Genomic DNA, 27,806 nt, shown 5'->3' with positions numbered 1-27,806 from the left:
AAAGCAGCTCAGGACATGGCAATAAGAAAGCAGAGAGAGAGACTGCTCTCTTCACCACAAAGAAAATATAAACCCCAAAGCATGCCCCCAGTGATCCGCCTCCTCCAGCCATACTCTGCCTGCCTACAGTTACTACCTAGTTAATTCCTTTCAGGGAATTAATGCACTGATAAGATTAAGGCCCTCATAATCCAATAATTTAACCTCTAAACTTTCTTGCATATCTCCATATGAACTTCTGGGAGATACCTAATATCTAAACCATAATATGACATTTTGTAATTACTAACCACTGAACTTTACAACCGAGTAAACCTTAATGTAAACCGTGGACCATATTAATAATAATGTGTAAACAGAGGTTCATACCTCAATGTATTAATAGTGGAAGAGAGTGGTCAACAAAGGAACTTTGTATTATCTGTTTTATCTTTCTATGATCTAAAACTGTTCTAAAAATTCAATTAGTTTCAAAAAATGTGAAGAAGAAATTAAAATTCAGTTTGGCCCTTGTAAGCACAGAGCATCAATTAGAGCTCCTCATATGGTAAAGAAATGCAACAAGCTGCTGCTACTTTTGGACACCACACTGGGAACTGAAATGCCAGGGAATACGCAAATTCAAAAACCTTTATTCCCATTTTGACATTAGGCTTGCAAGTTGCACATAGCTTAAAAAGAAAAGCTTTGTCCTCAGCTTACTTGTTTTATCAATAAAGGTGAAGGAATAGAAAAATCTTAAAATGACCTTCCACAACAAAAAGAGGTTTAGTTTTGATGTTACGAAAATAAATGAAACTTAAATTCCTTAGTAACTATAACCTAAAATCAAGAATAAGCACTCCGGCACAGAAGAATAGAGGTTTAGTGAATTAGACAAAGGGAAATGAAGGGAAGGGAGGGGAGATAGGAATAGGAAAGCCAGTAGAATGAATCAGACATAACATTCCTATGTTCATATATGAATATACTCTTGGTGAAACTCCATTTCATGTACAGTCACAAGAACGGGATCCTAATAAGAATAAAATACTCCATGTATGTATATAATGTCAAACTACTCTCTTCAAGAACAAATTTTTTAAAAATAAGATAAAGAATACGCACCCCTTAAATCCTGGGCGTGGTCATCAGTGCTCTACATGAATACATGCAGCTGAATCCTCAAGTAAACTGTATCAGTTAAGTGCAACCATTCTCTCTACTTTATGACCAGGGAAGCAAATCCCAAAGAGGCTACATCATCCAGGCTTGAGGACACAGATTTCACACTGGTATATGTGGATTCTAAGCCTTTGTCACAGTGCCACACTTTTCAGTTCTGAGTACTGGTATAAAAGTTACATGAGGAGGATATTTCAGTAGTGTTTAGCAAGATTCACTGCAACAATGTAGCTAATACTAAGATACATGAAAATGCGCCCGTGTTTGTCAATCTGAGATAAGATTCTGAGCAAGTATTTTAGTAAGCATAAGTTCTAAATTACTGCTATCATGGAAGAACCGTGTGTATGAACACACACGAGAACATGTGTTTGTATACGATGACAAAGGTAGAGAAGGGGGAGGAGGAGGAGAGGAAGAAAGAGAAAGAGAGATCTTAAGGCTTTTAAAAAATTTCCTTGTGTTCACTTTGGATTATAATAACTTGAATAGGTCACCAAGGTACCACAACATAACTGCTGACTGCTATACCAAGGGGAGATTTATAAAGCTATATATCTCATCTCTGCCTCCTTTCCAATTTACTCAGTGTGGAAAATGCCATTGGCCTTCCAAAACCTTAACTTATGTTTGGACCCCTTCCATCTTAGAGTCTTATTCTAGTGTTGCTGACTATTAAAATGAATATTTCAGTAGGGCTGGAACAGTCTTATTAGTCCAAGCCAAGCTTTATATGACTTGTGCACTTTAAGAGGTTAATCTACCCAGCCAGCTTGCTTTGTTCAGAAGTATTAAATGGAAAGACTATAACATTCAAAGAAAGGCAAAGTTCACTGGGTAAGCCCTCAATAGTATAATGGAGCATAAAACCTCCAGAAATTTTTACCATAATATTTTATGAAACATATGCGCACACTCATTGGAACAGAATCCACATTAAATGGTTCTGAAGGTCAGCTCAAAGTCACCACATATTCAGTATCTCTGTGAGAAATATGTACTATTTAAAAAGTGCCTGGATCCAGAAGCTTCCATTCCCTACTTTGAAGTTTATTATCTGTCCATCAGTGTGTTATATAAGGGGGGGAAATTCACCTACTATAAGAATAGTACTATTTTCAGCCAAAGCATAAAGTTCAGTAAAATATTCCAAATTTCCCTATCAACACATCTTGTATTATGAACAAAAGGATTCACAGAGTGTAATTCTAGAAGGAAGTGCTACTTGAAGTGTGGGCAAAAAATGTAAAAATGAAAAACAGTTATGTTATTCTCCACTTCAAAATCAATTACATAAAGCTTTGATGTTCCTTGTTGTGAAGGAATAAAAAGACACCTAATTTCCACATTTAAAAGTAAAGTAAACTGGAAATCAGCATGATTAGAGCCAACTATTAGTATTATTCTGATGTTTCTAAAATGCCCAGATTCTAGGGGCAACAATGATTCTCCTAAGGGGAAGGAAGTAAAGGTCCACTTTGCAAGACAAAGGTCAGATTTCTGCAGGCAAATGAGACTTCTACAGTTGACTGTTCCTGGTTGTCACTGGGGGTGGGGGTGGAGGGGGCTAAAAGGTCAAGAGAGATTCCAAATTGTGCTCACAGCTTACGGGACACCCCTGGGGCTACCTTAATCAATTTAAGGTCATTAGGACTTTTCTTATTCTGGTTCCAGTTTTCCTCTCTTAAATCTTATTAATATACATTGGTAAATAAGTACTGATGTTGATTTAAAGGAAATTAGAAGTATTTAGTATCATATGCAGATCAAAAGATAGAATCCACTCATCAACCTCTTTTAAGTCTAAGACGGAGTTCAATGAAACTCAAGTAGAAAATAGTAGTGGATAATCTAGCTTCAACAACAAAGAATGATTACATTATAACTGTTCTGGTATTTTTGCTATGTGATCTATGACACTGATATAGAGTCGATTTATTTATTTATTTTTAATTTTTGTGGTGCTGGCGATGGAACCCAGGGCCTCATGCATACAGGCAAGTGCTCTACCACTGAGCTACATCTTCAGATTCAATGTAATGTGATATGGTTTCACACAAATGTTACCTTCAACTGTTTCCCCAATCATTAACTGCTTAATTATGGTAAAATTTTATAGTTGACTTTTTAATAATGACTTTTGAATCACTGAACTACAACAAATGCTTTAATAAAAATTACTATCTGACAGTATATCAATGCTCTTCTATTTAGCACAAATACATGTCTAAATTTTCTCACAACAGAATTGGCAATACCCCAAATGTATTAAATTTCTAAGACTTGGAAAAGTTCTGCCTATTTGTAATTAACGAAGGCTATCTCTAAGTATTTTAGATAGCGTGTAGAAAACATCTGTATTTAATTATATCATACTTTTCTTAAACAGACAATGGGAATTGAATTAGGAATATTTTGAAACCCCTATAGAGATATTAAAGTATTAACGGCTGTTCAAGAACTTTATTGCTACAATGCTTGAAAATGTTTGGTTTTACAGATCAACAGCCTGACACTTCATAAATATCAGATTTTCAATATAAAAGGAAGAAACTTGAAATACTGGACAAATACAGAAAATATATTACTCAAAAGAGCCAGGGATTTTCACTATTATTATATATCATATAAACAGGCACAGAAAATGTCTTGCACATTTGCGAAGATTTCAATAAGAGTGTGTAACATATATCCTGATCAAAATTTCTCTTGAATTGAACTGAGAATTTCAATGAGAATAAATTAACAGCTTGGTCTTCATTCTTCAGAAAGGAAAAACCCTAACCTGTTCTCATGGAAACAGAGACAAAGTATGTGTTTTTAGTACTTATCCCTAAGTTTTGAAAAAGATCAGATTTTCTTTCTGGATGCTTACAGGTCCCAAATGCCACTTCTTTTCAAAGACAGTGTCAGTTCTGCAGTCAGTTTTCAATTTCCCAGTGGTAAGAATATATTCAAAGGCTGTGTGCTCAGCAGGACAGAAGTCTTTCTCTGTGAATGTAACTATATCACTCATCAGTAACCTGCCATAAGGGGACTCAGTATTTTCTTTCCCTTTAGTGACTCCTTGGGTTCTTGCATGTCAGTGACTCCCTGAGACCTGGGACAATATTCACATAATCTCCGTCCATAGCTCCTCCACAGGCCACTGGTGAAACTAAATGTAAAGATTGTAGATCAAAGTCCCCACATTCTAAGTCTCATGTCCTTTAGGGATCAATTTTCATAAACTATATTTCATGTTTTTGAAATACATAAAGGCTACTCTTTGCTTTCTTCCTTTTAATGCAGAGAAGTTTATTTATAAGAAAGGTCATATGATTTGTTGGTTATGGTGAGAAATACTGATACAATATGTAAAAGTCATTCATGAATTTGTATAGGCTTTTATTGAAGTATTTTTCTATACCTCTCATTTTAGCAACACAAAACCCTTTAGGCTACAAAAATAAAAAGGCACAGATTGCTTTGTGACATGTAACCATCCTTTCTCAGTATCTGGTATGATATGAGCTAGAAGATGGATAATATATTTTTATTCATGATTAATTTTATTTTTAAATCTTTGTTATGCTACAGGTAAATTATAAGACAAAAATAGCTTCAATACATGTTTTTTTAAAATCTATATCCATTTTAGTTACTCAAAATTTCTTGGGAAAATGGAATATAACTATTTGAAATCATTATTACTCTGTAGATTTTATATACAGAGATCTATACTTCTTAAAGTAGTCCTGAGTAAAATAAAATAGACTAAACTATCTTTTATAAATGCTTTTCAGATCAGTTTTAAATATAAATTTTTAAAATTGACAACCATCTTTTCTAAAAGCTGTACTTGGCAAACATCATAAGATTTAGAACAGAATGTATACAAAATATATATCTAAATAATGTTTAAATATACTTATCGTGATAAGAGCACATAACACATTAAATATACACATCTCAGAACGCTCAGAAAGGAGACGATGGGAAAACAAACAGTCCTTAGATCTACTGGGAATTTTACTAAATTCTAAATGGAAGCTTTAATATGTCATATTAAATAAATTTTAATATGAGATAATAAGGTCCAAATTCTTGTTCTCAGTTCTTCAATCTATGAGACATTAGGCAAGTCACTTACTCAGAAAGATAGCCTTAGCCTTACCTGTTTTCACCACATAAGCAATTAAAATTTAAAATTTAAAAAATATTTTTCAGGCAAAATAAAGTTTTTACACCCATTTTTATAGAAAATTATTAAGACTCAGGAGAAAAACAGTTAGTGGAGGCTAGTAAAGGCCTTCACTATTGGAAATAGAAAACAGTTAAATTTTCTGAGGTATCAAATTTCTATTTTCTGTTACTCTATTCTTTATTGTGAATAGGAAAATAAGTGGCTAATAACGAAATATGATTATCTTTTAAATTTTAAAAAGGTATTCTGATAGAAATACGTAGGTAAGTGTGTTGGGGGGTGTGGGGGGGTAATGTTTGTGTTTGCCTGTGCATGCAACCATATTTGCATATTTGTGTGTGGTGGGTGCAGGGGAAGGAAGGTGTAATACCTATAGTTCAAACTCTTTGATTTTCCTCTCAAGGCTACAAAATAAAACAGCAGGTAAGTAATGGAAGAGCAAGTGGGTTTATGTTAAGCCAACTTACCAGTTTTTCGAAGGGGAAAATCATCCTTGGTATCTTGTGCTCCTGGTAATGTGTATTTGTAGGATGGAGATGTTCCACTAAGGGGCGGAGAGCTTTGATCCAATGATGTGTGGTGGGCAGCCCTGCAGAAGACAAAGAAGGTTCACCATTGACGCTGGAGTTTTTACTGCATGTTGGTCAGCAATAATCAGTTGCACATGCTGTACACGCGCCTCAGCTGTGTTTATGTTCTTTCTTCCCAGTGTATACAAACCACAGCCTCATGTAACCATGTTCACTATAGCAGTATGTTATGGAGTAATGCAGGATTCCTAAGAATGCCCATCGTGTGTTTGGTCACACAGTCACATAGAAAAGTTCACCCCCCTAAAAAGAATTTACCAAAAGCCAGAGTTTTTGATAATTTGAGATTATTGTGCATGTTTTCTTGAGAGCTATACTAGTGAAAAACATCATCGTCTGGATCCTTTTTAGTCAACAATGTAGAACAACTAAGGTGGAAACATATATGAGGACTTCTTTAAAAATTGCTAGAGAGCACATTCAAGTACTTAAGAATGACTTCTTTAGTGAAAAGATGTTACTTTGCCAAAAGTCCCAGGTCTCCTGAGTTCTATAATAGTTTCAGAGGTGTGAATGAAGATTACATTCTTCAATATGAAACTAAATTTCAAAAATATTTTTCTTTCCTGTGTGTCTACACTGAAAAAGATGCACTGTGCTACTGGAGAGTACTTCGTAGGACCGAAAGAGACCACCCAGCAGCTATTAACATCTACAATTGTTACATACAATGAAAACAGTGAATAGGGCATAGCACCACACAATGGTTGTTCTCCCAGTAGTATTTATTTGAATAATACATTCTTAAGAATTGACTGTTTTAAGGATATTTCACCTACATATAACTGGTAAAAATGGTATTAAATTCAGATTCACAGATTAATGATTTATGGTTATCTGGAGGTAGATACCACTGAAGTTCAATTCCATGTAAATAAGAATGGATTGCTAAATAACATGTGAGAGCCACATTTAATACACTTAAGAGAACAAAGACTTTGCAGTTGAGAATTATTTGCATGAGGTTGTTTCTAGGTACAAAATGGTATTATCTTTTCTTAAAACAGGCTTTAATTTTGAGGTATGTATGAATTAGTTATAAATTATGAATACAATTTTGGCTGACAATTGTGTTTCTTTTCAAATACTTTGGGATGTTGATTAAACATTCAAAAATTTCAGCGGTTTCTCAAGTTAACTGACATTCATGATGGAGATTATAAAAACCATTAAAATGTGTAAAACATTCTGGAATCTGCCTGTTACTTTTTATTCAGAATGCAAAAAAGGGTAGATACTTATAAAATAGACTTATAATTACAATAACTATAAAAACACCTCTAGGGATGCTCCCAATTTCCATATAATAAAGTAACAGTATTTACTTCCTAACCTTGATGATGTGAGCAATTAAAAAAATATTCATTTAAAATCCCACAGTCACTCAGTAAACACATTTATGAGAGAAATTAAACCGTTGTCTATTAATCTATTATCCAAATGTGATTTGTCTTTCAGTTCTTTGCTCTGATTTTCCACATTCTTCATATTCATAGAAAGAAGAATTATATATTACATAATATCTCTTTACTGGACTTGGGAAAATACAATTCCATAAAAACTTGAATACCACAGCAGTGTATGTGTCAGAAGTCAAACTATTATTTTACTGGGTGAGAAGAAATGAGGTGTAGTGGGCAGGGAGGGGTAAACCACTCACTGAAGACTTAAGATTTATTTATTTAACTACCTCCCTTTCCTTCCCCTCCTTTTCCTTCTTTCTCTTCCTTCCTTCATTTTTTTTTTTTTTACTGAGTCAAAAATCATATGGACCTAAATACAGCCATCACTTCCATTTTATATCAAGCCAAGAAAAATAAAATAAAATTCCAATCTGCCAAATCTTTAGAAATTATATATAGATATCGGATGCACCATCTGAGAATAGAAAAATTCAAAATACAAATTCATTTCTATATCTCACCCCATTTGTCAGTTATTCATTCAACAAAGAACATGTATATTTCTTTGTCCTCACGATGACAAATGCTAACATTTATTAAGCACTGCTCTCCGTTATGAGTAACTTTATCACCTTATTTCATAGGACCTTCCCAGCAACCCTAGAAGGCAGGTACTATTATTATCCTCTTTTTATGGAGAAGGAAACTGATCCTTAGAGAATTCAAAGAACTTGCCCAGAGCCACACAGCTGAGAAATGGCAGGCCCAGGATTTGCGCCCTGCTCAGCTAAATACAGAACCTGTGCTCTTTACCCCTGAGAATGAAAATAGCCAAACACTGAACATACGTGTACCAGAGCTTGGGATGGCGGCTCACGGAATGATTTTTTCCATTAGTTGGAGTGTCTTTCGTTGCTGATTTACTCAACAGGAATTCTTGAAGCTTCTGCTTTACTTCTGTACTTGCCACTGCCCCTGAAACACACACACACACACACACACACACACACACACACACACACACCAGAGAGAGAAACAGATGTTGATTGTGAGTCTTGTCTTCTCATGTCTCTAGAATATTTAACAAAGATTAAGAAGTAACATAACTGGTCACAGCATATAAAGTTTTCCTATTAAAGAAGAAACCAGAATCTAAATCGGCTTTAGAAAATGGCACAGTGATATTTTGCAACTATTACTTAAACTGCCAATTTTCAAAAGACCTTCAATGAGTTCTTTAATTGCTTTTGCAGAAAGGGGATTCCTGGAATTAATATTAATGTCTTTTTAAGTTTAAAAAACACTGCTGAGGAACAAAACACTGTGTTTTAAAAATCAAGATTCTTGGGGGACCATATCAGAGCCCTTAAATACATTAAAATGATCTTTTCTGGGTTTATAGTTTGAAAAACGTAACATTTTTAAAAACCCCTTTGAGCATTAAACAAATAAATATTGCTGACAATTTCAGTTCAAGTCATCAAATTTTAAACTTCGCTACGACCTGAGTTTGAACTGACCTAATACCGGGAATTATTTGGATTTGTCTCCCTCTTGTGGATGCAACGTTTTCAAGTGTGCTGCCTTAAATCTTCCCAAAGTCTGAGTATTCAAACTAAATGGAAGCTAGATGTGGCTTACAGAGCAATTATTAATTATTTGGCCAGGAGGAAAGAAAGGATAGTGAGGCTATGTGGATGCAACTTTGTTATTAAGCAGTGTGGCTTATACAAGACTGCTTTAGTATGACATTATTTTCAAGGTCCAAAAGAACAAAAATTCTCATCTTTCCAATGCTACGTTTACTTCCTAAGATTCCTTGCAGATTGAATAGAGAACTGATATATGAATGTCAGAGATTTACACTTGTCTATAATTTATTCTTTTAATTAAACACAGGCAGTTTTGATACATGTAATTCCACTCTTTATCAGGCTTCTTTCCAAATGATGATCAGCTAAAAGTGAGGGAAGAGAGTCCATCTTTTACCCTGGTTCCTCTTACTTTCTCGTCCTCTATCCTTGCCTCTGAGAGGAGGAAGCTGCTGTTCTCTGCGGTGCCTCTCTACTTCCTGTTCTTGCCTCTGCTGCTCCAGTTTCTGCTCCTTTTCTAGGAGTTCTTGTTGCTGTTTTATGGCTAGAAGTTCCTGTTGCAACTTGCGAGAAGAGAAAGACATGAGAGTGTGCAATTTCTTTAGGTTTCATAGTCATTGCTGACTGACCAAAATTGAAATGTTAGGAGCTTTTGGAACTTGTCATTAGTTCATAGTTTTACCCACTCATTTTGAACAGTATGAAAATCTGAAGGCAAGCAACTAAATGTCAAGATGGTCTTACTATCATTGACAGATAGGTTTTTAGCTAACTCCATTACCTGTGTCTCCCTATCAAAGACAATTACCAAATGCACTCATATCTTTTAGTCTCTGTTGATTTAAGTCTTTAGTTCACTGAGAAATTTCCCTTTGTACATATAAAATATACAAACTAGCAAATGTAGGGACTGCCCAGAAGTCTATTTTACAAAGTCTCTCACTTTATAAATAAATAACATAAATCTTCAGCTCTTTACCTGAGAAATGAAAATAATCAAGGTGAATAAAATGGTGAGATATGAGTTCGTTTGGGGAAATTTACCTGAAATAAAATGAAGGCTAAAAATGTTAAAAACCTTACAGAAAATGTTCTCAATAGATTAAGGTAATCTGAGGGTCCATAATAGGTTCTTCTTTCAAAATAGCAGAAGTCTTTAGGACTCTCATGTAGCAAATAAAAACCTATAGATGAGAGACTGATCAAAATGAAATCACTTCTATGAAGCTACAGTCTAAGCCCTATTGTTTGGCTTTCTTTTTTATTTTTATTCATTGTACACAAATGGAGTATAACTATCATTTCTCTGGCTGTACATGAAGTAGAGTCATACCATTTGCATCTTCATACATGTACATAGGGTAATGATGTTTGTCTCGTTCTATTGTTTGGCTTTCTGAGTCCCTTGAAATCACTTCTAAATAATGAGTAACATGAATATGAAATATTCCTAATAGTTATGTCAAGATGTCAGCTTCCTTTTAGACTGAGAAATGTATATCTATGAAAAATAGTCAATGTGCCCACTGACGAATGACTGGACACTGAGTTCTACTTAGCCTCCAACATTACTAGTATGAGACCTGACAAGTTACTAAACTACTCAGAGCTTCAGTTCCTCATGTGTGAGAACAGTCTTCCTCACATTTCATATTCATAATGCATGAAAATTTAGTTTTTAGGTTTGAACCACACTAGTTTTCATTATTACTGCTATTTGTAACTTTCAACACTAATGAAATTATAATTTATTTTTATATTAGATTAGTACCTAAACCTCTGAATTTTATACTGAAAAGTTACAGAACAAAAATTAAAGCCTCTGTGGAATGGCATCAGGGTCCCTCAGGAGCAACAGGAAGGCAATTGGGCATGTCAATCATGATAGCCTTGCCACTAGCAAAGGACCCGTTAGAAGCAATTCTGGTTACTCTTCATATTAAAATCTTTGGCACTGTGGCTTCAACACACAAGTCCCTTAAGGGATGTTTTAAAATATTCCATTGTTGCTTAAGAATTCATTAACTCTGTTTACACGCTGTTTCAATGTCACTTCTACACAGATATTAGGATTGGTCACATTGATTCAGAGCTTCATCCAAAGCCCCAATGCAACCACACTTGTCTCTTAGGAATCTAGAAAAGCGCACAGTCTAAAGACCATAGCTACTATTCACTACAAAGACTGCAGAAAGGAAGTTTAAAAAATAGAAAGAAATAAGACTTCATCCATCTATTTCCAGATGTTCTTACCCCTGAGCAGGGCAGAGTGATTTAGGAGCTTTGAAGGCAGGTAAGGCAAGACTACAGCTCTTGGAGCAACTACTTTCAGGCTGTGTAGCTTTGGAAAATTACATGATCTATCTCTGCCTCAGCTTACTAGGTGGAAAAATGGGATAAGAGCAACCTAGCCTAACAGATGTTGATTATTAAAGAAGCAAGAGAGTTAAAAAGGTACATATTTAAAGCATCATGTACTGTGTCTTCCTCATGCAAATAAAATCTTAATGAGAATTAAAACTATAAACTTTTAGCCTTATCCATAAAAAAGGAACAAAATAAAATAAAAAGTTAAAAAAGTAAGTAACTTCCTAATCTTAAAAGGAAATTTTAAATATGTCTTTAGCTTCTGAGAAAAAGAATGCATTACTTTGGAAATCACTTTAAAAGCTAAATTTTCCTTTTAGCTTTCTCATAATCCTTATTCTCTTAAGAGCTCTTTTCCAACATTTTCCAGATGTCAATAAAACTACACTGTATCATTTTGTTTGTGCCACAGAAGCAATTATCATCTTTCTATTATTAGTTTTTGAGTAAAATTAAATAAGAAACTATTTTCCAAAAATTACACTAATCTTATGACTACAAAGGCACCAAATAAAAATGAAAAGAAGAAACCTAAAGACAAGCAACTAATATGCTAATGACTTATTGGCACTGCCCTGTATTCAGGGAAACATGACTCATAGACAAGTAAAATGAACTATATAGTTCCTTCCCCAACTGTGGTGGAGAGTACAAATCTTCCTCATGCATCACTTCCAACCTAATACACCTGGGAGGACTAAGGAAAGAGATCAAGGCTTCAATGGTCCCATTATTATTTCAAAGTCAAATCAAAACAATACTTTAGCATTCATTCAAAAATATTTTTTTAAACTGAATGAAGTTTACTCATAGTCTAAAAACAGCCATGAGCTACAGATTCCATAAGGAACCAAAAAGTAAATCCTTATTCTTACTTTTAAGGTATTTTCTACATCAATAATATGAAAGAGTTCTTTTGGTAAAGATCATTAGTAAAAGAAAAAATTAAATATTGTATCAGATTTTAAGAGTCTTTTCTAAAAGGAAGATAAGATAATATAGACCTTCCAGGCTAAGGAAATACCTTGTACAACAAGAAACATAGGGAAGGGGATAGCTTTATCTTCCCAGCCACTGTGATATTAACATGGTAAAATTATAAAATATTAGCAAAGATTAGTTATCTATACCAGCCTCACATCAGTGGTTGTGCCTGATATGCAAGCAACAGATTAGAATACAGATTAATAAAATATAACACATAAATCATTATATTAATAAATTATCATATATTGAAGTCATCTTTGAAGGAATTGGATATAAAAATAAAGTTTTATCATAAATATCTGCTGCTTTTATATTATTGTCATAATAAATTCAAACAAAACATTTACTTAACCAAATTAAAAGATGTTTGTTTTGAAAAATTTTTGTCAAATAGTTGAAAAATATGAATAGAGTATTATTTCTTTCTGAAGACACAAAAAAAGAAATGAAAACATAGTTACATCTATGATAATTTGATAATAGGACATCATGAAAATAATTCTGGGATAAGGTAAGGATTTACTTCTTCTGGAATAATTTAAACAACTCGAATCACAAATTGTCAACTACTCTCAAACTTCTTTTAATAAGATATTATCTACAGTCCTATAAAAACATTGTAATATTTTCACCAGTTTGTCCATATAAAACTTCCTAGAGGGGCTAGGGGCATAATGGCTCAGAGGCAGTGTACTTGCCTAGCATGTCACATGAAAAGCTCTCAGTTCAAGCCCCAACACTGCAAAAAAAAGTTCTCTCAGTTCACATAAGGTGACTAATTTATTCTTTCTGGTAAACTGTTTATGCAGATTCTGTATAAATATAAAATGGGTCTTTCCAGGTTCATGGTTCTTGATGGTGAGCAGATGGGGTAATGCACATATTGGAGAGAATCTAAATAAGAGGGAAAAGTTACTATTCCTTACAGCTAATTTTGCTAAGCCAAAGGATAAAAGAATAATAGAGGTCTAAGAAGCAAAGCAGGTTTTTAGCAGATACTTACCCAGGGTTTTCACTAATACAACACACTTTCCTTCAAGTCATATATCCATGTCTTAATCACAGTGAAACTTTCCCCTGTGTTCTCCCATGAGTACGTCTCATGCCTGTGTCATGGTGCAGATGCCCTGACTAAGAAGGTCAGAGACAAAAGAAACATTTGCTACCTTGATGTGCTCCTGAAGTTGAGCCTGGTGCTGCCGGGTCAAGTTCTCATGCTGTTTCTGAAACTCTGCTATCAGGAGTTGCTTCTGGATTTGTTGCTGTTGCTGGATAAGAAGTAACTCTTGCTGCAGTTGCTTTTCACGGACGACAGGGTCCACCACAGGCATCATCATCCTGAGGTCTGTCCTTAAGTCTAAAGGCGAGATGGGCTCCAGACCCACAGGAACCTCTGACTTAACATCCACTAGGGAACCAGAAAAAAACAAAGGGATGGTGGGTTTGAAAAAGAGAATGGGAACTTAATACAATAATTTGGAAACAAGCAAAAAAGACACTACACTATACCCTATATAACAAGTCTTATGTCAATGACTCTAGTCACTTCTTTATAATCATGATAGAAAGGCTTTTGTATGTCAGTTTTGATAAATGGACCATATACTAACTTTCATTCAGTATTTTGTACTTTGCCCTGAATCACCTGCACTTCCCTTGTTCAACAAGATGAGTTCACTGGTATCAAAGTCATTCATAAAATTATTCTACTAGACCACTTACAAAGAATAAGTCAATTTAGGACCAAGAAATTAGACAGTATTAAGGGAAAGATGTCATACATGGAGAAAGAACTTCTATAACATTTTGTGCGTTTATGAACTTTTTAAAAATTAGAGTCAAAAGACATTCAACCTTAAAAAACTAAATCTTGTAACATATTCACAGGGTAATTAGGCCTAGCAAAGAAAGAACACAAACCTGTAAGACGAAATGTGGAAAATGTCAATTAACCATAATAATGATGCAAAGGGGTGGTCAAAGTCAAACACCAAGGAATGAAAGTAGTCAAGTTTCTAAGTGCTGGTCTTTAAGCAGTAATTATCTATATCTCCATAACCTATATCTCCATAAGCTAAAAAAGCTGAAGTATGAGGAAACTGAAAGTAATAGTTCATTAAACCCCCAAAGGAAGAAAGGTCTGCTGATCTAAGAATAACTATGGAAAAAATATTTAAATTGATGAAAATCAAATGAGAGAATGCATGTAAAGTACTCAGTACAACTTCTAATAGATAGGAACGCTGCTTCCTAAAGGAGTGTAAGCAGGAACACTCACTGACTGGGTGATGTCTGGATGCACCAGTTGTTTACACCTAGCATCCATTCTGATTGGTCAGTGTCCATGTCAAACTGGTCATGAAATATTTTGAGTTTGACTCGATCCCTCAGGAATCAGGAAATATTTATAATTAAATGAAACAGGTTAAATTTAAGACAATAGGGATTTTGGAATGAAAGCTGGATGTTATGGCTCTTTGAAACAAATGAGTCACTATTCAGATCCAACCAATTACTGATGGGGAAAAAAATTCAGACCTAGTATACATATTAAGATGAACAAATTTTTAATTGAAAATTTTTTCAAAAAGGTAAACATTCTGGGAACTTAATAAAATGCTTCTATAATCCAATTCTAATATACAGACAGCTAGTTTTCAACTTCTATTCTAAACTCTGAATGTTCCCATTTTTCCACCCATGCAACCCTGAAGATGTTATTGACTCCCCTAGGTCTCAGTGCCCTCATTGTAAAATGAGATATCTACACTGACAGTAACAATAAGGTTGGAAAGTTTCAAATGAGATCACTCATTCATAATATTTATAGCATATAGCATATTTCTCAATAAAAATTTTGGGTTTGCTTTTTAAAATTATATTAAAATGGAAATTTTTTATATATTACAATAAATCAATACAAGGAAAAACAGGAAAATAAAATGGTATGATTTCTATAAAATATTAGAAAATAAATACATTAATGTAATGTAATATGTAAATGTGCTTTTTCTGATATCTAGAAAAAGAAAAGCATAACAATTTAACAAGTGAAAATCACCTTCACTAGTAAAGAAATGAGAATTGTAAATAAAAAATAGCATATTTAATTATCATATATGACTCATATGCATATATCTGTGTGCATAATGCCCCATTGCATAGTATAAGCCTGTGACCAAATTATTTGTTGCAGGTGGTGCTGCCAACCGATAGAAAGTTTCTGCAAAATCATTTGGTGATATGTGTCAAGAGTTGCCAAATATTTCTACCATTGGATTCAGATTTACCAACTCTGGAAATATATCTTACAGACATAATATTAATGGAGAAAAAAGACCAGTTCAATTACATATTGTTTACTGCAGTATTATTTTTACCATAATTGAAATCGCCAACTACAAGAAAATGTCAAAGTAAAATATGTCTCATCCAGGGCTGGGGTTGAAGCTCAGTGGTACAGCATTTGCCTAGAACATGTGAGTCACTGGGTTCCATCTTCAGCACCACATAAAATAAATAAATAAATAAAGGTATTGTGTCCATCTACAACTAAAAAAAAAAGGTCACATCAATTTGGTAGAAAAATATGTAATCACTAAAAATAATGTTTATGGGAACACTAAAAATGCTGTTACAACATGAAGTGAAAAAACAGTAATAGAGTTAGACTACAACAATTAAATGACATAAATAAAATTATTTTAGCAAATATGCTAAATATATATTACTGATCCCTTTAAAGTCCCTAGCTTCATTCTATATGTTGGGGTTCAGTAGTTTTTGAAAAGACAAAAATTCCAGCCCTCACTAAGTATATATTCTATTTAGGTTCTTAATCATATTGGCCTGTGAATTCTAACAGCAAAGACTGGTGATACAGGGAATAGAGTATAGTTATAATTTGAATGGAAATATGAGTGATTCTTCTCTTTTTTGTATTTTTCAAAAATTCAACTACTACTCTGACTACTCTTATAAGTATCTAACTTCAATTTTCAGATTCTACACTGGGAATACAAAGTTAATATTCCATATGGATTTAAGAGCTATTTTTGATGTTAAGAAAGCCTAAGAGAAATCCTTTCTTAGATGCTACGGTTTCAAATACTAAAGCTGTAAATGTGCTTGCATGTCATTTGAATTGTATGTGCATGTAAACTAGTATCAATCTTGAGTTGTTAATATTGGTTATTTTTCAGAATTGCATGTATTGATCAGAGGTTTGCATTGATGACACTTTTTGTGACACTTTAATAAAAATAAGAAAATGATTCATTAATAAACTGTAGTTTGATAGGCAATATCTTCTAAAACACAATGTTTACAAAAGGAAAGAAATTAATTGTGACAAGTCTGAAAACCGATGAGGATTATGGCCTATGAGATCTCTTAGTTGTAATGTCCAACATAGAACTTTCGGTAAGGACTGCAGTAACATGAGATTTTGAGCTGGCATAATTCCAACCCAAAGCAATGGCTGTTAATGACATATTTCACTTGTACCTTAAAAAGGCCAAACTATGGCCCTCAGTTTTTCCATGTAAATCCCAAAAAACAAAGGTCAGATTTTAACTCAATAAAGACAAAATGTAAAAATTCAAAAAACAGTGGAGTCTCTTCTTACTGGCATTCTTATTATCCATAAACTACAAACATCAAACCCTTAAATTTTTTTTCCAAAAAAAAAAGACAAAGAAAAAAAATCCCACAACTCTCTGAAACAGTTATTGTAAACCTCAAAGGGTAATTTGACTTCTTAACCTGCTATCCCAACAGAAATGATTGTGTCTAACTGCTTGCCTTTGTTCAGAGACTAATCACTAAATTGTGAAAAATCACCCTCAACTTACAAAAACTGCTCTTGATTATAAATAATTGCCCAAGACTGAGAGAAAGCGGCAGGCAAGATCCCAGTCTTTCATCCAATTTATTCAGCAGCAATCCACATTCCATTTGTCTAGACTAAATATAGCAGCGTTTATACAAGAAATCAATAGTGCCTACAGAGAGGAGAGCAAAGGCATGAATATTTCATCAAACTCAGAGAGAAATGGCAATCAGCAAACTGATGGTTCTGGGTAGGTCATCTTTGGCCTGCTGGATTAGTTCCTGTTACTTGGACAATAGCTCATCTCTGCCTAATCATAATCATATCATAGTCATTCTTTCTATTTTTAGCATTAATTGCATTGTGGGTGACAAAGGCTCATCATATTCCAAAAGGGATGTTGGATTTTTCTTACATCTTTTGTGACAGGCTAATAAGCCTCCCAGGAGCAATAATAGTAACACAATGCTAAGGCTGAATTTCAACAAGTTGTAGTCCATTTTGTATCAGGAAATGTGGAAAAAAGGGCATTGTCTAGATCTGCTCTGTTATCATAAATAGAAATAATTAATTACAAGGAAATATTAACCGTGAGTGTTAACAGTGGGTAAATGGAATTATCTCTGTTCACAACATGCCTTGTTTGGAAACATTAAAATTCCTCATAAATTACTCAGACTAGGTGGTCAAGGATACATACATTAGAAGGAAGGTGATAGAAAAAAAATACTAGTATTAGCTATAAATGACTCAGATTCTTTTTAATAGATCTCAGCACCTCATGACATGTGTGAGAAAGAACCATGGCAAAGCTTTAGGTGGACTTGCCCTGTTTGAGATTAAAAATATATGCAAATATATATGTTATGCTATGTTATAGTCTTCTTATCATTATATACCAAATGCCCAGTCAGAACATTTCCACATGTATATTAACTAGTCTCAATTATCACTTTACAAAATCCTGTTCATTCTTTCTTCACAGCTTATTTCTTTGACCATTACTCATATATCTCTGGAATAATTCATCAGCTGACATAATTATTCAGAAACAGTTTTTAATGAACCTGTAAATGAAAAAGTTCCCATTTCAAAAGCAAAACAAAATCCCAGATCATACAGATGTTTATAATAATTATATTTATTTAAGCAACATACATATCTGTTGTTTAAATTTCTGTGAGAAATATGGATTACTTTTTCAATTCCAGAGCTGTTATAAAGTTAATTCAGAGTGCTAAGGATAATATAGTAGCCAAGGAATGTTTCTTAATTCTTCACTTTAGATGCTCTTATTCACAGCACAGGTAAGCAGGGAGAATTTTCCTATGTTCAAAAACAGGACTTGGGTTGCTACTTTCTCAACTGGTTTGCAAACAAAGAGCCACCCATTTTAAGAATGTTTCAGTGAACACTAGGTAAGTACCAGGGATGGAACCATTTTAAGAGTATACTCTTTTGTCCATGTACAACCATTATTTTGGCTAACGATGGATCATGCCATTCTCAAAGCAGTAGAGTTCAAAACACAGGTATTTGCTCAAAACACTGGTTCAGTCACACACCACCAGTTTGTGTGTCAATTAGTTAATTTTTCCACTCAAAACTGCTATAAAAATTGGAACCATGTTTAACAATCTCATGGCTACTAGATTACTCTTAGTGCTCTGAATTAACTTTTTAACAGCCCTGGAACTGAGAAACCATCTCAGTTAATATTCATAATTGCAGAGGCAGCAACTCAGGGTATAGTATCAATCATGCTGGCCAGAGTTAATTCACACTTACGTTCTTTACACCAAAGAATGGTTTTCTACAACCACTGACACATGGACACATGCACTAAAACTTGGAAGTCTAGGGAAAAAGACAGGTTGCTCTCTGATCATGAACTCTGTGTCGTCTTTTCCTCCTTTCATGCATAGAAACCTGTGAGAGTTTGAGCCTGCTGACTCTGTTCACTAGGAGAGGCAACCTGCTCTGCTATGTTCTGCTGTACCATTGTCCACGTGTAGTTAACATCACTATTCTGGGGTCTGGAAAACATTGTAGAATAGCTGCCTCAGAATCCATGTAGTCAGGGCTTCCTCACAGTATGGCAATGTTTAAGTACAGGGCAAGTTCTACAGGAAACTCCTTACATAAAACCTCAGAAGGAATACATATCTTCTATCATTAACCTTTGCATATTTCTATTTTGTTGAAGATTTTAAACTTCGCCATGGCAGGCTGGTTCTATTTTAATACATCAATATGAATCCTCAGGATACTCAGTAATCTCAGAAATTCTAATCAATAACAAGATGATTACCGATGAGAGTTTATCAGAAAGTGCCAGAGAGATGATCTTCTCTCTATGGTATGCAGACTTGTCCTCTTGTTTCTGAACTATTTGGCCAACCCCAAATTAGTAAAGACTAACTTATTTTAGAGACACCCAATGCCAATTAGGAGGTTATCTGGCTTAAAGTCACTAAATCAAACTCTTGGTAAGCACATGTGCAATTGTATTGGTTATTTGTTGGCTAAGATAAGTAGTTTTCATTGTGAGCCTTCTTGGACAGATATTGAAGTCTTTGAGGCCTGGGTGGAAGAAGACCCATGAATAGCATAATTTAATCTTTTTCCTAACCATACCACCTCATATGTGAAATATCAACTCCACATGGAAGAAAAGAAGCTTGGACAGTGCTGGGTGGTACAGGAGCCACCTTCCTGAGATACTAGGATTCTAGTATTCTTGCCATTGTTTATACTGACCAACTGATAAATGTCCCCAAAGGATTCATACCAGTGTATATTTCTTTCCAATAATGAATTTGGCCACCCTCAGCTATTATGAAGAGACTGGGCCACCTCTGAGAGCAGAATGGGACCACTGAGCTTCTCTACAGAGCAAAGCTACCAGGGTGGGCATTAGAAAATGGAAAACAGGGTCTTTTTTGATGACACTGGGCCCAGAATCCACCCAAGGAAGCCCATCACTGCCACTCAGTACTGCTTCTTTCTAGCAGGCTGTCAGTTGTGAAAAGGTCATAGTCAATTTTGGGCTAAGACAGTTGTTCAATGTCACTGGCAGGAAAGGGGGCCTGTGATCTACCACCCAGAAAAGCCCATGTTACTTCACTCTCACACTCTAGCTGCCCAAGGACTGCAAGCAGGGTGGGATGGCTTGTGCCTGCAAAAATGTTTTCTTTATTTGTTTGTTTTTTTAAAGTTTGTTTTTTGATTTCTCCTAATTTGCATCATGTGTTTTGATTTGGGTTTCCTAAAATGCTGCTTGATCAACAAAATTCTTCATTATCAGATTTTGTCCCAACTCTCTAGCTTATCCCCTTTTACTGATTTCAGAATCTAAACCATGGTCTTTAACACACAGTATCCCTTCAGGACTTGTAGCACTGTTTCTTGCCCATGAATTCCTCCCTTATTAATTTAACACATATTTCACTATTTACTGTTACTCTGCTAAATATAATGGAAATAAAAATGAGAAGTCTGAGGTAGACCCTTCTTGTCAGAGGTCACAATAAAGTACATATAATATAGTATTGGGTAGAGTGGGATGGGGCACTTAGGTTCTGTGGGTAGGAGGAAGTTGTGAGAGAGGCACAGAAATGAAAAATACATATACTATATTGTTTATTACAGGAAATTTTTTTCTAAAGAAAAGTCACTGATTATCCCAGGTGGAGTGAGAAAAAGCTTCACAAAATTGTGCTTGCCTGACCCTCCCTACGCCAATTCAAAAGACGAGAAGTGAACTCAGGGCATGCAGCAATACGAACAAAGGAAGAGAAATGGGCAACTGCACATGGCTTGGTGACTAGACTCCATTAAGCACAAGTGACATAAAAGGTCAGAAAGAGGCAGGAGACAGTTTTTTCACAAAGCAGGCAGTATGGCCAAACCCAGAGCCATCAGCATCAGCATCACTGTAAAGGCAAGGTATTCAACCTGTGATGGCCTCTGAGTTTATTTCTTTGCACAATTTGATGTACCTAGTTTTGAGTAATTTTGTCAGCACTAATTGATGTCAGCTGTTTTCAAAAGAGAAGCAAGTGTGAAAAAATGTTGTATGTGGTGGAAATGGAGCACAGGGAATGAGAGAGACTAGAGGAAAGAGTCTCTTCCCACCCCTTCCCCTTCTCTGCCAGTGGAAGTGGGGAAACAGTAAGGGTGATAAACAGTAGAGAGGTTTTCAGGCAAATTCATGGGCTTTGCTAAGCAGAAGAGTTTACGTCTTTCTTGGGTCCCTGAAAACTGCTTTAGACCTCCTTGATGTTTCCCTTTTCTGCTACCACCTCTTACCCCTGCCTTTTCAACACTGATTTGGTTTAAACAAATACAATTTTGCAATTTTTTTTACATTTTTATTCTTTAGATTCTGTTGGTTTTATCGTAACATAAGCTGAGGACAGAGCCTTACAGATGCCTGTTTGTATTTTGTTCCTATGATTCGTTGCCTCAATAGCTCCACTGAGGCATCAGTTCTTAAACATTATGCTATCTAAAGAAAGTACTGGAGACTGTTTAGGACTGTATCTAAAGTAACATTGAAGTCATTGCTTTTATTGTATCATGAGGTCGACACTGACTCCCTGATTAAGCATTTATAAAGCCCTATTAAATGACAAAACAGTTTTTTATCAAGACAAGGAAACATCACCTCTGCCTTTAAGAAACTCACACTCTGATGCAGGAGACCGATCCATCAGCCACATACAAACCATGATACAGTGGGGATAATAAGGCTGGTGCTCCTCTGGAAGCCCTCTGCCCTCTTTACTTTCTCTCTAGGCCCCTCCATGGGAATCTCTTCCTCTCCAGGGTTTTATTTGTTTCTTACATGGCGACAATTCCATCTCTGGCCTAAATGCCAATTCGACGCATGCACAACTACCACTGGCACTCTCTGTCTAGTGGGGTCTCCCACTCTCTTCTTCAGAACCCCTCAGTTAACCTGGAAGCCAGAAAAGAAACATGGGAATGATACCTGACACCTCTTGCAGGAATGACCTTCTCTGCTCTTGAGTATTTTTTGAAGGTTTCAAGATCTCTCCCCTACCACCAATTGTTTGGCTAAAGCAGTCCTTTCTGTTACTTTCCTCACTGACACCCACCTGAGGAGCCTCAATCTTCCACTGGCTGGGCTGGCCTGTTCACCACGGTGCACTTTCGGCCTGTGTCTCCTGCCTCAACATGCAGTACCCTCCCTTCACCTGAGCCAAGCGGATCTTCTTTAAGTTCCTTAAGCATGCCATGTTCTCCTAAGTCTCAGAGATTCTTCATCTGTGTTCTTTCTTACCAAAACCTTTCTCCCTAATAACCTCCTGTTTTTCTAGGCCAACTCTTACTTATCTTTCCTATCTTGGCTAAAACAAGACTTACTACAGATAAGACTTATGAGTCTTATCGAATTTTACCATTCAATTTTGGAATTTTTTCCCATAACATTTGTTTACCTTTACCACTAGCCTACATTCCATGAGGGTAGGAACTGTTTTCAGTGCCTACTATACAGCATGAAAAAACAGTAAAGCATGCCTAGAATGAATGAATGAATGACTAAATGATTAGATGACAGTCACAAGAATATTAAGGAAATAAAATCAGAAACATATGCTCACATGTGCATGTATATAGTAAAATACACACATACCCAATTAAAACCCTAAAGTCACTACTTATTGAGCTTTTTTTTGACTATTGAATAATATCAATTATTCTTGCAATAGTGAATACATATTTGAAAATAATCTCAAAAGTGTCATTTTGCTTTTTCTAGACCCTAAAACTCAATTTTAGGGTCTCTTAAAACTCCATATGCCGACATGTGATAACCATCAAACTGGAGTAGGAGAACACAGAGGAAAATAATGCCTACCCATTCATGCTGATTGCCTGAGTAGGGATCACCAGGTATAGAACATGTTCTGAATTACATAAGTGATAATGCCTCATTCATAAATGACTACCTCTGTAATCTCATTAGAAAATTAAATCATAAGTGACAAAAAATGTAAAGTGAGAATATTTTATTTTTTAAATCTCCACTTTGAAAGGTGAATTAAATTAATACATATAAAAGGTAAAGTCTCTCAAATTTATTTAACCAAAACTCTTTGACATTTTACCTAAAATAACCACCAGTGATTTTTTTTTTTGAAACATGCTAAATGATTTTTTACTGAAAGTTCTTTGTTAGAATGTATAGTGTTGGCAGGTATATATTTTTCTGGAAAATTAAATAAATAAACTTGAAAGTATATAACAAAAATGAGAAATGGGGGGAAAGTAAGACAGCCTTGTTTGATAACAAAATTTCACTTTAGTAATGCAAATATTCCCAAGTCGATTTTCTGCTATTAATATTTAATAGCATCATGGAATAAAAAGAATTGCTAAATTATCAAACACTAAAAGGATAATTTTTATAAGAATTTAAATTAGTTAGTCCAGAAACACAATTCTCCCTCAAAGTGATTTTGTTCAAGTCATGAATGTCTTTAGTTTCTTAAAGTGTACTGATACATGGTATAAATGAAAAGAAAATAAATGCAAAAAGCAATCTGGGCTTTGACTTACTATTCCCTTATTTCCCAGGAGTCTGAACAGGAAACAAAATAACCACAAATGACTAAAATATCAGTAGGCCTTGAAATATCAACTTAAGTTAAAGCAAACTAACTTTTTAATCAAAGCCTATATTATTTTGATTTACTTAATTCAAACTCCCTCTCGGCAAATATGCTTTCAAATTAAGTAGTCATAACAAACCATAACACAAACATGAATTGCCAACTAATCTGTAATACACACTTAGTTCTTAAGTATTGCAATGTTTGCTAGTTCTTTACTATTTGAGAACTTAGTAAAGGTTTCATTGAGTTCCTTGCACTAAAGCAACAAAATGAAGTCAATTTATGTGACTTTCAGAATAATAGGAGCTAAGAACCTAATCCATATTGTTTTGTAATTTGAGATTAAAAATGTAATCTGATATGAAGGTACCTGCAAAAGAAATCTTGAATAGATGAGAAAATTTCAAGTTTCAAAACAGAAAATATTAGTATTATATCTAAAAGACTCATTTGTTCAGTCATGTATAATTCTTCATCTGAGATCTAGAGTAAATTCACTTCTAAAGAACTAAGATGAAGGTAGACACACTGTCCCCTTCCCAATTTTTTCTACAACATATATTTTCCTCTAGATTGTTGACAAGTACTATTTGCAAGTGGTTAACAAAACTCCCTCTCATGAAAATATACCAGAAGCAGAGGATTCCCTTGTAACTCCTGAACCTAGTATGTGGCATGTAATGTAATTTTAATAAATATTGATCAAATAAATGATTGCTTAGCACGTACTCTAACAGCAAATTGCACTTGTTTGTTCAGCAAAAAAGTTTTTTTCTGAGCGTATTTGTACTCTTCTATCAGAAACGCACATTTGCAGAAGCAAGTAACTGTGTGCTCTTTTGACAAAAGGGGGAAAAGAGAGTTTTATTGGTTCTTGTGTCCTGTTAGCAAAAAACAATTATCTTGAACCAGTACAAAAGAGTTAATATTTTTGAAGGCTTTAATGCTTTAATATATTTAGGATATCAACATTCATTAAGTATGCAGGAAAAACAAGAAAAAGAGCAGAAATTTTGTGCAGGAGAACTCCCTTCTTTTCCTCTTTAAGCCAGAATGTCTTTTCCTTTTCTTCTCTTTACTCTTTCAGTCCTGAAGAATGAGAATAGGACTTTGATCAAACCATTTTATTTTTACCCCAGAGCTCAGGTGCTTCCCAAGTGTGAGGAAATCTTTATTACAGAAACAAATCGAAAAGTAATCGAGTCCTACTAAAGCTTTCTAATATAGGTCAGTACTCGATTTCAAAAAGTAAAATCATTTCTTTACAAGGTTGGATACTTTCTTCAAATAAAATCTTGTGAGTAGCACCAACACATAAAGCATGAATGTAAACATTTTGGAGAACAGGAAGAGGAACTAGTGTCCCATCTACTCACTGCCTTCCCTCTCCCTCCCCTCTGGGAATCAAAGCTCCACGGAACTCAGTTTGAAAATCACTATTCCAGGGCATTATTTATTTGTTTGTTTTGCTAAATTTAAAACAGGGAAAATCACATTACTGCTTTTTCATAGAACCATGCATTCTTATTTTATAAGCGCTGGAGTTGTGGAAATCTGAAAATTCTGAATTGAAAATAATAAACGTACATGCAATTTAGAAAAAAAGTAAGGATTAAAACAAAAAATCTCTTATGTGGCATAATTTCGAACCTTACCAAACCAAATGGACTGGCAGCTATATTTATGTTATTGCCACATGGTGGCACCACTTTTGCTTGTAAATAGAAATACCCACTATCTTTTGTCAGCAAGCACTTTGGATAGGTGAATTTTAAAATATGTGAGTTTTCAGGACTCAAGCATTCTAATAAAATGTGACTTCCCTGTAATAGTTCTACCTGTGTCTTTCCAAACATGCGTTAGGACAAAGCTTAGCAGCAATTGGTTGATTGTTCTGGAGAACTGTTTTTATTATTCAAATTATGAAGCCAGCACTAATACACTTATGTTGTACTAAAAACTGTTTAGAACAGTGTTAATTTATTTGTCCTTCTTTACAGCATGTTGAGGATGTGCTATCTGGTAACCTGTTGAGTAGACAGTATGAATCACGTTCATAGATAAGGAGACATGGAGGACTTGGCAAGGTCACAGATACAAGGTAGAACCACAGAAATTAGAACACACACCACCCAGTCCCAGAATGCAAGATTTCAACAATTCCATTCTGATTCTTCTTTAGTAATACACAATAGGCACTCTATTATATGTATGCACTTCAGAGTATGCCTTGGTATATATGAGACCAAAATGTTTTTGTTATAATATTACATATTTTTATTTTTAGAGGTAAAGAAAAGCACTTACTTGTAATTGCCAATATATTCCACAGAGAGATGTATAACTGAATACATTTCTGCATATTTTGACACATTTGTATATTTTCAGGTGAGCCTAAAGCAGTTTTCTTAACACATGTGTTTCAAGGCTCTTTTTAAGAAACAGTTCTGTATTTAATTCCAAATTTAGGATTTCACCCTTTCTTTTAGTTATATAAAATTCTGTTGTGTCTAGACAATTTCCTTTTATTCCCCCCCGCCCCCGTTAAATTCACCATGGCCTTACTCTCCAATATGTGAATCTACAGACTCAGAGGTAGACTACCTAATAATGAAGTCATCTTTGGTACTTGATTAACTAAATCCCATTGGATTTTTTCAGAGGTAGAGATACTGAATCATAATTAACTGTAAACAGTGTTAATGAGGTCTGAGTGTATTGTTCATAAATTTTTAGACTACTTTTTAATTGAAGAATATAGTAACAAAAAAAAAAAATAAGAGGCAGCTGTTTTTTGATAGTGTGAGAAAAGATTTGACAGGATAGACTATAGTGGTACAGTTTTTTTCTTATTCCAGTGCTTTTTTTGGTTCATGATTCTTGTGCATTGTGAGAGAGAATTACCGGCCATGAAAGGATAACTTAACACATAAACAGAGTTTACCTTAAAAAAAATCCTGAAGCCATCAGAAAAACCAATTTTCAAATAAATAAGTATATATCTGTGCATTAATTAAAGATATTCATAATTTGACATAAGAAAATGTAATATTTTTTCATGTGGCTTCTATTTAATTAAACTGTCATTAAAATTTTTATTTTTGGTAGAACTCATAGTATGTTTATAGAATTAAACTGAATGAGGGAACTGTCAGCATTTCAGAATGCATCTCAATATTTCAGTCATGGTCTTGAGATATCAGTGTACAATTTGAAGTAGAATCTCCCCACAAACAAAAGTATAAAAAATTGTAAAACATATTAAAATTAAATTGAAATCTGTAGCACAATCGGCAAGCTATGGCTCATGGGAGAAAGCCAGTCTCCCTGTTACTTTATAGCCTCTGTCCTAAGAATAACTTTTACATTTTCAAATGATTGGAAAAAAATAATGAAAAAAATATAAAATTATATGAATTCAAATTTCAATGTTTATAAAGTTTTAGGAGATCATAGCTACTCTTATTCATTCATGTGTTATCTACAGTGGCTTTTGCACTGCAAAGTCAGAGTTGAGTGCCACAGAAACAGTTCAGTCTGCAGTCTAAAATATTTACCACCAGTTCCTGGAAGAAAAAGCTGACTGTCCCTTGCTGTAGAGAATCTTGGTCAATTTTTATTCTCACCCAGAGGAATAAAACCTTAACCCAAGATACCCGCCTCACATGTGGCTCAATGTAAAAGGTTAAAAATTATCATAGTTTATTTTATCTAAAATAAGGCATGATTAGGGAACAGAATGTGCTGACAAGGAAAACACTGTGTATAACAAGCTCTAAGAATTTCCATTAGGTTAATGTATTCTAGACTCTACTGTTCGATGTTCATATTAAATAGTTAACTAGAAAACAAAAATCTAAAGAAGAATGATGGCATTTTAAAATGAGTACATGCTGAGCACCTGCTATGATTTTTTGTATGGATTTTCTCACTGAATGCAGCAACCTTATTATTTCTATTTTATAAGAGGATAACGAGCGGCAGACAAGTTAGAGTGATTCTGCCAATGTCACTCATGCAACATTACTTTTTAAATGGTACT

General features: G+C 34.5%; 1 protein-coding gene across 12 annotated transcripts in view; it reads right to left on the bottom strand.

Moving 5' to 3' along the window:
* Hdac9 (histone deacetylase 9) overlaps positions 1 to 27,806 on the bottom strand; it is a 701,371-nt gene that overhangs the window by 232,170 nt on the left and 441,395 nt on the right. For 2 of the 12 annotated variants that reach the window (XM_047560086.1, XM_047560094.1), the window contains exons 5-8: positions 13,456 to 13,697; positions 9,333 to 9,498; positions 8,192 to 8,318; positions 5,818 to 5,939 (exon numbers count right to left, since the gene is read on the bottom strand). In XM_047560086.1, coding sequence (XP_047416042.1) covers positions 5,818 to 5,939; positions 8,192 to 8,318; positions 9,333 to 9,498; positions 13,456 to 13,697 — 657 coding nt within the window. The remainder of the gene's footprint in view (positions 1 to 5,817; positions 5,940 to 8,191; positions 8,319 to 9,332; positions 9,499 to 13,455; positions 13,698 to 27,806) is intronic. The other 10 variants (XM_047560095.1, XM_047560087.1, XM_047560092.1 and 7 more) reach the window with 5 other exon arrangements.

This window comes from Sciurus carolinensis, chromosome 8 (genome assembly GCF_902686445.1).
Source record: "Sciurus carolinensis chromosome 8, mSciCar1.2, whole genome shotgun sequence".
Taxonomy (NCBI): domain Eukaryota; kingdom Metazoa; phylum Chordata; class Mammalia; order Rodentia; family Sciuridae; genus Sciurus; species Sciurus carolinensis.
This window is presented reverse-complemented; position numbering and strand designations above follow the sequence as displayed.